Genomic DNA, 11,883 nt, shown 5'->3' on the forward strand with positions numbered 1-11,883 from the left:
CTCCAGAGTCTGTATGATACAAGCCTATGAGCCATGGTAGCTTCCGAAAAATCCTCAATAAAAAGGAGGTTGGCACAGACCATCTCAGAAAAGGTCTTCAGTTCCTATTCTAGCCTTTGCTCAGTTGGTTTCACCCTCAAAACTCCCTTCAAATTCCTCTATCTGAGCCACTCAGCTCCCTAGGGCACCAGGACTCTGTCACTGTGCCTAGAGTTAGAAGGACCTGGCACCCTGAGTTCCTGACTTCAGAGGAGGGGACATAGTAGGTAACAGGACCTGCTGAGACAAAATCCACCAGGGCTAGTCAGGAAAATGCTTGCAGCACAAGAGAAGGACCCAGGCACAGTAGGGCATACCTCCTAGCACCTGGAAGGCAGCCAGGAGGATCTCTGTGAGTTTGAAGCAAACCTGGACAACAGAGTGAGTTTCAGCATAGCTGGGGATACATAGAGAGGACCTATGTCTCAAAATAAAAAATGGGGTATAGGGGGTCCTGGGGTACAATAGCACAGGCTTGTAATCTCAGCACTGGGGAAGTGGAGCTCACTGGCCAGTCCAACCATAACAGTGAGTTTCAGCTTGAGTAACAGACCCTGCCTTAAAAATACAGTAGACACATACTTAACTCCTAGGACAGAGAAAAATCAAGCTGGTACCAAGCTGAATGATTCATTCCTAGTGAGTAGCTTTCAGAGTGCTGGAAGGTGCTGTGCAAGCTACCAGACAGCAAAGTAATCCACAGTCTTAGTGAACTGTAAAACCTTCAGACTATAACAACCAGCCTGGCCTGGCAAAAGACGCCCCCCTTGTACAACAGTGGTACAAGCATTACAGTGTAACTAACAACCTTCTGATTGACTTAAGGCCCATCACACAGATGGAGTTATACCTCATACTGTTAGCTACATCAAGAACCCTGGAGGAGAATCTACTACTGTCACCCTCAGTCTTCATCAGAGAGGCTTCTTTGTAAGGTAGACAGTCATTAATACAGAAACCCATAACTAGATGGTGTACAGAGAGTAAGAGACTGTGAAGTACTCAGCCTTAAATGGGACATCTGTATCAAAAGCCATCCCCCAAGGTTCAGGGGTCACTGTGAAAGAGGGGGTAGAAAGTTCCTAAGAGCCAGAGGTCACAGGTGCCTGCTGTGAAGCAGTGTTCTCCAGACATGGCAGGGCCACTGTACCCAGGCACTCAGTGATTCTCGCTGCATGGGCAAGACTTACACAAGAGCAAGCCAGCGAAAATCCCAACATGGGTGGCAGAGGGGCTGGGGAAGGGAGCCAGTGTTCTCTAGGAATGCGAAAGCTATCCGTGTTCCAATAGACGGCCCAACGCCTATGCACAGACTGGCAGCAGTAAGTGGACTCCGTAGGTTAAAAAAAGGACACTTGAAGTTGGGAGGGGATAGTGAGTGGGAGCTGGAAGGAAATGGAATATTTGATCAAAACACATAACGTATATGTGAAATTCTCTAACAATAAAAAAAAAAGGAAAGAAAAGAAAGTGATTGAGGAAGACACCTGTCATCAAGCTCTGCCCTTCACATAGATATATACACATATGATTATGCACACACCAAAAAAAAAGAAAAAAGAAAAAGAAAAAAATAGAGAAAGGAAAGGAACAAAAACCAACTGTGAACCAGGGAGGCTGCCATAGCCACTTCCTGGGTGCACATCACATCCCCAATGCTCTCAAGGCTTTGGATTCTGCTAAATCATCTTCAAAGGAGACACTTGAGATGAGCCCTACCTACACAACCTGGAAGAAAGGCCCAAAGGCACTGTGAGGAACAGCAGAGAGCACTGGCTGGGCCAAGCCACTCCTTGCTATGCATGCAGGTGCTTGTGCACATGTGTGGTGTCTGCTCCAAAAAAGCATTTGATCTCCACAGTCTACAACCCACTGCCTCCAGCCCTGCTCTGGTGTATGACAGGCACAGGGATGACACTAGCCAACACAGAACATCTATCTCCTATCCTTTCCCCATGGGACAAAGAGACCATCCACCCCCAAGCAGATGGTCATCAGTACCCTAAGAAGACCCTCCTGCAACTTTACAAGTAGCAAAGAAACAGAAGAGCTACCTCCCCAATCTCACTGGTCAGGAAGGCTCTGTGGTTCTGAAGCCCCTGCCTCCCACTGGCAGGCACAAATGGGCAGCTCCAGGGTCTTGTCAGAGCTGCTAGGCCTGCCCAGAGGCAACAGCCAAGCACCACAGCACCCCCTCATCACACATACCCCCAGTGTCTTCTGAAAGCCTACAACTCAGAAGACCAGCCCCTCCCCTAGGTACCAAATCATCAAACTTATGAGTTAGCTGACACAAAACATTTACACTCTCCAGAGCAGAAAACAGCAGGGGGCTCTGTCAGGAATGAATGAATACTTAAGGTCCCTGAGACACTGGTAGGGAAAGCCCACCACAAGCACCTAAGCCAGCAGGGTCCCTCCCTCTCCAGAGCACAGGCCCCACATAAGCAAGCTGTGAGCAATAAACCACATGAAGCTCAGGAACAGACCACACTGCAGGTCCAAACCTCCCTCCTTCACATCTAGGCCTCAACAAAAAGCCAGCCATTACAGACATCAGTTCTTCAAGACACCTGGCAGCTCACTTACCTTCCAAGCACTGGGAGCTCTGGACATCCATCAACAAGACACTGAGGTCATTACAAACATTGAGCAGAGAAAGGTTAGCAGAGTGTGGGGCTGGGTTGGCCAATTTGCTCCCATCTTGGAAGTGAGTCTACCCACTCACTCTCCCCAAAGTCCCTCTAATTGGTCTGGCACATCAGGGAAGCTAGTCCCCAGAATGTGTCTGTCATCTGGCTGGCCTAGGGAAGCTTCAGCAAAGCCGAGGTCAGCACTTACTGGCTTCCAACTATGATTTGAGGTCAGCAGTTTGAAGTGGGAAGCTGCCTGCCCTCCCAGGGCCCACACCACAGCACTCCTCAATGCCATTCGTGAGCACACAAACACACACACACACACATGCTGACAGGTATAATGACCACCCAGAGGGCACAAAAGTGACAGAGTCAGGTGCCAAGTAGCAAAGGCATTCAGCCACTGGCAAATTATTCCCAACACAGAACACAGGCCTGACTACAGAGGGGTCCAACGCTCACTCTGAGCCTGCTTAATAAGCCTCTCGCTTCCATCTGAATTGCTAAGTATAGTGTTTAAAAAGCCAAGCAGTGAAGTCGCCTGCTCTCCTCGCTCTGTTGTGACTCACTCTGCATCTCTGCTTGAACCCTTCGAAAGCACACTCACCCAATTAAGCTGTGTGCTCCCATTCCCTGACGGAAATGTGTAGAAATACAGCTTTTCAAAGGGCAATTTGGCATCAGCTATCAATTCTAAACACACAGATTCTTTTGAACCAAGGGAAAAAAAAACAACAAATATGCCTTTAGGAATTTATCCAAGCGATGCTAATGCTGTTTACTCGGGGGAAAACAAAGTAACTGTCCCTCAGCATGGAGAAATCGGCCTGTCCATATCATGCAGGACTGGGGAGTGACTCAAGTACTCTATCTGGTGCAGAGATAGTATAAAGATTAGCTGGCAGACACAGGACGTGGCTCAGGTAGAAGAGTGCTGAGTGCTTGCCTAGTGCCTTAGCTAGGCACTACTGCTGTGATAAATTCCATGACTTTGCCCAAGCTGGGGAGGAAAAGGTTTATTGATTACAGCTAGTAGTCTATCACCCAAGCAAGTCAGGGAAGAGGCTCAAGACATGAACCTGGAAGTAAGAACTGAATGAAGCAGATGCCATGGAGGAGTACTGCTTATTGGATTGCTCCCCATGGCTTGCTCTGCCCGCCTTCTTATACCAGCTAGGACTACCTGCCCAGGGTGCTACTGCCCCAAGTAAGCTGGGCCTAAAACATCAACCATTAGTCAAGAAAAGGCATCAAAGGCCTATCTGGGGAGGGGAGATGGGGGTAAGAAAGAAGCCTGTCTTACCTGAGGTTTCCTCTTCCCAGATGACTGTAGCTCATGTCAAATCGACATAAAGCTAGCCAGCACACCCAGCACACCCTAAAACCTGGGCTCCACTCCCAGCATCCCATAAAGTGGACCTAGGGGTGAATGCCTAAAATCTTAGTACTTAGAGTCAGCAAGATCAAGAGTTCAAAATCAGCTACACAGTGAGCTGGAGACTAGCCTGAGCTATATGTGTCTCAAAAACACAAACCAAACAAGAATGGACAGGCACAATAAAGGCGTTTTCTGTGTTCTCTGAGCACGCCTAGTAAATTAACCCAAGGGGCTTCTGGGGACCTCACCTTGGAGCCAGTCTTTGGAACTTGGTGACAACCTAGGATTGAGAACAGGCAGCCAAGTAGGCCAACTGTTTGGGTCTGAGGCTTCAACCTGTGGGATCCAACCTGAACTCTGACAGTGTCTAAGCTGGATTGTAGGACGCCCAGCTGGCATCTACTGGAGAACTGCTTACTGAGCAGAAAACAAAAAACAAACAAACAAAAAAAAAAAAAACCAACCCACATCTGGTGTCAGGGCCAAGCAAGCGACTGGGAGCAAAGAGGGAAGGGTCTATTTTCTCCTCCCCCCCACCTCCCCCATCTCTTACCACGTCCCGCCATTATTAGGTCATCCATAATTACTGACAGCTGTGTCTTATGTTTGCAAAGCACAGATCTTGGACATGCTGTGTTAAATTTATCCCTCAGCGCTGCACTGTTTTGATGCTACTGTACATGCCGTGTCCTTCCCACAGGTCGCTATGGTACTCAGAAATACCGTCTATCCTTGTCAACTGTCACCAGTTCTAGGACCCTGCAGACCTGCCTGATGGGTCCAAATAGCTTTTTATTGATACTTTGGAATTCCTCCATGATTATGTTGTCTCCAGATAGTTTTTTTCATATCCAGACCACACATCCTGACTTTTGCGGGGGAGGGGACATATGTGCACGTGTACACACCCATATGCATGTGTGCAGAGGCTGTCAAAGCGTCTCTTCTTTGTTCTCTTGGGATGGGATCTCTCACTGAAATGAGAGGGTGGCTAGCAGCCTACTAGCCCCAGCAATCCTGTCTCTGCCCCTCACAGTGCTAGGGATTCAGCTTACAGGCACATGCAGCCATGCTTGGCTCTTTACATGGGTACTAATGACCAGAAGGAACTCAGGTCAAGCATACTTACCCAAGGAAGCATCTACTCACTCCCAGGATGACCTGCTCTTTAATTACCTAGTCACACAGGTGAGGGGATTCAACAGGAAGGTAAGAACACATGGCCTCATCCCAGTTAGGGGCAGCGGTGAGTCCAGCATCTACAATGTGCGTGTACATCATGCTGAGAACACACGCCTCATCCCTAGCATCAGGGTCACCAGTGTTGGATTCATGGCAGTCATTTCCAGGTGCCTTCTTTCTGGCTGCAGAGCCTTCCTTCTTTCCCAGCTTGCTGAATGTTCTCAATCAAAAGCAAGGGCTGGGTTGTTAACCAATCTTCCAGCTTGAAATGCTCTATGGAAACAGCTGATTTTCCTGAAGATAGCGCCCTCTACTCCTGCTCCACCATCCTGCCAGCCTCTCTCCACAGCCATACCATCCTGCAGGCTGTTTCTGTCTACAGTCATTTACTCTCCATACGGAAGCGCTTCCCCACATTCTACCCTGAGACACCAAGGTCCAGATGTCACCACTCTCCATGCCCCCATGACAGCACTGTGCCAACCCCCCACTGAACTTCCAAAAAGTCCTGGAGGATTTTTGGAAGAAGGCCACCGGCTTACCTGCACTGGTACTTGCCACACAACACAAAGGGCTCTGCTGGTCCTATGCCACAGCATCATATGTATATACTGTCGGGCACTTTCCTGCCCATTCCTCTCCATGTCACAAAGCCTGTCTACCCTCAGCCCACATGACCCTGTATACATCCGCTACAGCTTACATGACCCCCCTGTACAGGACACACTACAGATAGAGAGCACTGTGTGCCCTGCCCCATGTGACTCTGCATAAACACACTGTCCATAAGAGTACCATCTGCCCCAACCCCATGACCCATGGCACTAGATGCATTACCCCAGCCCACACGACCCTACAGCACTGGACACAAATAGGTACAAACTTTTCTGCTCCAGCTCATGTGACTTCATACACTGGATTCACCAGAGGAAGACACAGAAGCATGTGCCCCTGCCCACGTGGCCCAGCGCACTAGACACACAGGTAGAAAGAGCTGACTCACCCCACATGATTCAATGAACTGGACATAGGTAGACAGGTCCATCTGTCCTCAGCCATGTGGTCCAATGCACAGGACACATCACACAGTCTATCTAGAGTTCAGCATCTGATTCCTGGTTTATAGTGGCTAACCACCCCATTCAACTTGTTTAAACACTCCCCGTAATATCTCTAGGCTCCTCAGACATAAGAAGTGTCACACTGCAGAGAGCAATACTGTTACACTGTATACTGTTTTAACCTAGGTGTGATAGTTAATCTGCATGGTCACCTTGATTGGATTTACTGTTACCTAGGAGACACATATCTGGGCACGACTATAAAGGTGTTTTCATGGAGTTTGAAGCTAACCTGAATGGAGGTAGCACAATTCAGTGAGCTGGACTCAATAAAAAGGAGAAAGCGGCTGAGCCCCCATTCATCTCTCTGCTTCCCAGCTGTGGACACAATGTGAGCAGCTGCCCCATGCTCCTACTGCCATGCTCCCTAAACCTGATAGAGTTTACACTCACACTGGAGCCAGAGCCAAGCTGTTCTGTCAGGTATCGTGTCCGTCACAGCAACAAGTAAAGTAACAACCACACTATAGCTGAGCACCTCAGGGTGGCCAGAGTTCATCCTCACAGGATTTGCACCAGACCCCAACAGCACTCAGACCCTTGGGGACAGACGACTCTGAGAGACAATGGTCACAGGTGGACAGACAGGGAGAGCATAGGCCAGAGCAACAACCTGCCTGTCTGTAAGAAGGCAGCCAGTGGACCCAGACCCCTCGAAGCTCAGTTAACAAAATTCCCTGATACTAGTGAGGAAGTCCCTATGGAAGGGCAGAAAGCCCCAGGACAGGCTGCCACTGGTGTTCACAGGCCTCCTTGAAGAAAGCTGATCATCAAGGGGGCAGTGCCACCTACTGGTAGCTACATCTCAGAATCCATAGAGCCACAGGTCAGACAGGCAGGCATGCAGGCAGGCAGAAGTTCCTGCTTCTAAAAGCCTGGTAAGGTCTCCAACTAAAGTACATAGTACTAGTACATAGTCATGTATGTGTATGTGCATGGGGTGTGCTTGTGCTTATGTGCATTTGTCTGTATGTGTGCCTATGCATATGCACGTACACGTATGACTATGTGATAGGCAAATGTATGATTTCTAAGGAGCCACAGCCCTGGCACTGAACCCTAACTTTGCCCCCATTCTTCCATTATTTCTGACCCTGTCCTGCATCATGTCTAATCTCAGCATTCCAGGCTTCAGTCAGTCACTCTCCTAGCCTTGCAGAAACAACTTTCCAAAACCTACCCACAAAAAAAAGAAGGTAGGGGGAAGCCTTGGAGCTGAAGAGATGGTTCAGCGGTTAAAAGCATTCACTGGTGGGCAGTGGTGGTGCACGCCTTTAATCCCAGCACTTGGGAGGCAGAGACAGGCAGATTTCTGAGTTTGAGGCCAGCCTGATCTACAGAGTGAGTTCCAGGACAGCCAAGGCTACACAGAGAAACCCTGTCTCTGAAAAACCAAAAAAAAAAAAAAAAAGCACTCACTGGTTTTTTTTTTGTTTTACAAAATCCAGATTTCTAGCACAGACACCTACACACTGCATGGACACGAACTCACACATGCATATGCATATATATACACACACACACAATAGATAGATAGATAGATAGATAGATAGATAGATAGATAGATAGACAGACAGATGTTAAAAAAGAAACAGAAAATTCAAAATGCTCATCATACTTGAGAATCAAGAATATTAATTTTCCCCCAAAATCTAATGTTTTACTTTTTCATTTCTATTACTCCTATTGTATATGTGAGATGTGTATCAGTTCTTGACTGCTGTGACTCATGTATGAAAGTCAGAGGACAGCTGTGTGGAACTGGCTCTCACCTTGCACCCTTGCCTGAGGTTGTCTGGCTTGCATGGTAACGGATTCATCCATGGAGCCATCTCAAGCACATGTCCTAGCACTCACTCAGCCTACATGTTAAGGGAGCACATTTAATAAAGCTGGTCTACATCCGACACAATCACAGAACAAGTGTAGCCACAAGGGTGGAATCCATGTCACCCAGAGTTGAGCCTTGACCCTGGCCTATATCCTGTATCTCTGCCCTTGGGTGCACAAGGAAGATAGGCAGGTGATACTGAGCTTCCAAGGTGCCAGCAATGCACCAGGCCAGGGCAATGCACGAATGACAGCTATCAGGAAACCAAGGGGGCTGTGTACAAACAGGCCAGTGCCCTTTGCTTTCCAGAAAGGATAGTTACCAGTTGAGGCACTTCCTAAGGATATGACCATATAAACACAGCTGGCAGAAGCCCTGCATTCCTCCTCAGTTGAGAGAAGAGGGGTCCAGGGCAGTATGGCTCCTAAGAAGGGTCTTTCCACCTTCCTCAATAAGGACGGGGAACACCATAAGTACCCACTCCTCTCTCTTGCTTGGCACAGGTAGTTACACAGCAACCAAGAACCAGCTTGCCCTCATACCAGCCAAGCTCTTGACAGGGCAGTCAGTTGGGGAATATGTCCAAAGGGCTCACAGAGCAGCTAAACACTGCAACCTGGCCACTGTGACCTGTGCTGCTCCAGCCAGGGCAATGGCTCCACAGGACTGATTGACACTAAGTACCATGCGACAGGCACCAGACACGCAGGCACACCAGCACACCAGTGTTCCAACAGGGCTGGTCCAACTGGGCATGAAGGGCCTCTGATCTCCATCACAAGAAAGAAGTCACGGAGGTGTCTTGTCTGGGCAGAGTATCCCCGGGGTAGGAGGGACACTTGCCGGCAGCTAACGAGCCCAGAAGACAGGAGGAAGCACACAACACTTGGGCCTGCTGGGCCAGCCTCTGAAAGAGAAGGGTTCTGCAGATGGGCTAGAGAGGAAACGAAGAGGCACTGTCAAGTAATAGAATGGAAGGCAGTGCTGCCATCAGTAGGTGACAGCTCCAGAGCCAGCAGGGGACAGTGTGATGACAAGACAGCTGAGCTCAGGCAGTCTTCATCTGGTCTTGTTTCTCAGAGCAGCAGCAAAGACAGCCAGTAAGCCTTAAGTACTGCTTGAATCCCACAGGCCTGTGCCCAAGCTCCAACACCTTTTCCCAACTAATGTACCCCCAACTTCCCTGAGTCCTGGAACAGACACAGTCACCATGAAGGGTGACATCCAGGCCAAGACTCAGGGGATCATAGCTGTTGATGGCAGCTGACAAGCAACCCAAAAATGAACTACAAATGGGTTAGGTTATCAGTGAATGGCACCCCACAACAGAGTAGTGTACAGATGCAAGAGCAACCGGGCACACCCTACCCTTGCTATGTGTTGAACACACAGTACCCAGCAGCTCTGCTCTGTGGCCCATTTTGAATCTCTGCACTCATACCTGACACAGACCAGTCATATGAGATGCTCTAAGGGACCCAGTGGAACATGAATCTTCCAGTATGATTGGGTTTTAACTCAGTCAGTCAATCCCCAAAGTTTATCATTACCTAAAAGATATCATCTTCACCCAAAGCCATAACTTCTTTATACACAAAGGATCCTGTGAGCATGCAGGCCATTGCACTGCCCTCTCCACACCCCCAGCTCCGTGGATATGCAGGTTCTCAACAGTCTTTACAATAAGGCTCCTCCTCCCTCCCATGTAAAGCATCCATTAAGCCTAAACAAGAGCTCCTCACCACAGCACAAGGAGGAACCTGCCTGCCCTGTCCTCTTTGGACTCTGAGCCAGGAGGCAGAGGAAAGCACTGGAAGCCAGCAGCCAGGGGTGAAGCCAGCAGCAGCTTACCTACCTGAGATTCAAGCCCATAGTTTGGTCCAGTTTCTCCCAGCTCTGCAGCTTTGCAAGCAGCTTCTAGAAAGACAATTATAGACATCGGTGTCTCTTGCCCAGCAACTGTCATGTGAAAGCAAACAATGACAAAGGTACTGGAGTCCCCAGCCTATCTGTGATCACAGGTGGTTGGGTGATCTTAGCAGATGAAGTTACATGACTCGCCTAGGCCTTGCTCCTTCCTGCCATGGTACAAGTCCAGCCAAATTAGCCAGGAGCCTCTGAGAATGCTAAGTCCTAGACCGATGAACTCTATTCTAGAGCCATGCCAAGGATGATTTAGATAAGCACTAGCCAGCCATGAAGAGACAGGGCCATCTATGCCTGTGTGCCTGCTCCAGACCAGCTTGAACCCCACAAAGTCTCTCTCTATGTGCTTCAGATCAACCCCATCTTTAGGAGGCCAGCACATAGCTGATACCAGGGATTCACTCATGATTCTGGACCCACTAGTCCTGCAAATCCAAAGCTGCAAGATCACTATGACACAGGGCAACAACAGCATATGAGAGGAGTTCCAGTCAGCAGCCAATAGTGTAGCAAAAGCCAAAAATTCTTTGCAATGAAAATTTGTAAGTTAAGATGTACAGACACTGTGAAACACTAGTTTCCACAACAATTATTTTTTTCTTTTTGGGGGGAAGTTGCAAGGGGAGAGGGCAGATACAAAGGGACACAGAGATGAGTGGAGCTGAGTTTCATGATGTGAAATTCACAAGTTCAACAAAAAGTTAAATAAATATTTTTAAAAAAGGTTCTCAGCTCACAAAGCATGTAGCATGGCTTTAATCCCAGAACTCTGGAGGCAAAAGCAAGCGGACCTCTGAGAGGCCAGGGCCAGCCTGGTCTACACAGCAAGTTCCAGGCCAGCCAAGAATAATACTGACAAAAGATAAAAAAAAAAAAAAAAAAAAAAAAAAAAAAAACTGTGCCCAGCTCATATTTATTTATTATATATAAGTACACTGTAGCTATCTTCAGACACCCCAGAAGAGGACATTAGATCTCATTACAGATGGTTATAAGTCACCATGTGGTTGCTGGGATTTGAATTCATGACCTCTGGAAGAGCAGTTAGTGCTCTTAACCACTGAGCCATCTCTCTAGCCCCAGCTCATATTTTCATATTGTCAACTTTTCATTTTGCAAAGTTTCCAATTTTAGTAAAGTTCAAATTATCATGTTATTTTTATCCTTATAAATAACTGTTTTAAGTTATAGCTAAACAGTCAATAAAAACCTAAGATATGGGCTAGTAAGATGGCTTAGCAGGTAAGAGTACGACTGCTCTCCCAAAGGTCGTGAGTTCAAATTCCACAACCACATGGTAGCTCACAACCACCCATAATGATATCTGACGCCCTCTTCTGGTGCGTCTGAAGACAGCTACAGTATACTTATTTATTTGGGCCAGAACAAGCAGGGACTGAGCAGGGCTGACCTGAGTGAGTGGGGTCTACCAGAGCAAAGCAGAGGTCCTAAAGTCAATTCACAACAACCAGATGAAGACTCACAACTATCTCTACAGTGTGTACTCATATACATAAAACAAATAAGTAAATCTTTTAAAGTAAACCTAAGATATTATGAATGTTATTTTGTTTGTTTCTATAATGGAGAAAAACATTCATAGTTTCCTATTTTACATTTGGAACTGACTTTGGTGTAACATTTAAGGTCTATGTATGGACTCACTTTTTAACCCAAATGGATATTTAATTTTTGTGAACAATCTGTTGATTGGCCTTTCAACTCTCCCTTGAAAAGCTTTTGGAGATTTGTTTAAAACTAACTAGACTT

General features: G+C 47.6%; 1 protein-coding gene across 3 annotated transcripts in view; it reads right to left on the reverse strand.

The window, feature by feature from the left end:
* Mad1l1 (mitotic arrest deficient 1 like 1) overlaps nt 1–11,883 on the reverse strand; it is a 314,427-nt gene that overhangs the window by 279,342 nt on the left and 23,202 nt on the right. For 2 of the 3 annotated variants that reach the window (XM_031338516.1, XM_031338517.1), the window contains exon 9: nt 10,043–10,104. The exons of the other annotated variant lie outside the window; for it this stretch is intronic. In XM_031338516.1, the coding sequence (XP_031194376.1) occupies nt 10,043–10,104 (62 nt within the window). The remainder of the gene's footprint in view (nt 1–10,042; nt 10,105–11,883) is intronic. 3 annotated transcript variants of the gene reach the window in all.

The sequence above is a fragment of the Mastomys coucha genome, unplaced genomic scaffold, assembly GCF_008632895.1.
Source record: "Mastomys coucha isolate ucsf_1 unplaced genomic scaffold, UCSF_Mcou_1 pScaffold22, whole genome shotgun sequence".
NCBI classification, from domain to species: Eukaryota; Metazoa; Chordata; class Mammalia; order Rodentia; family Muridae; genus Mastomys; species Mastomys coucha.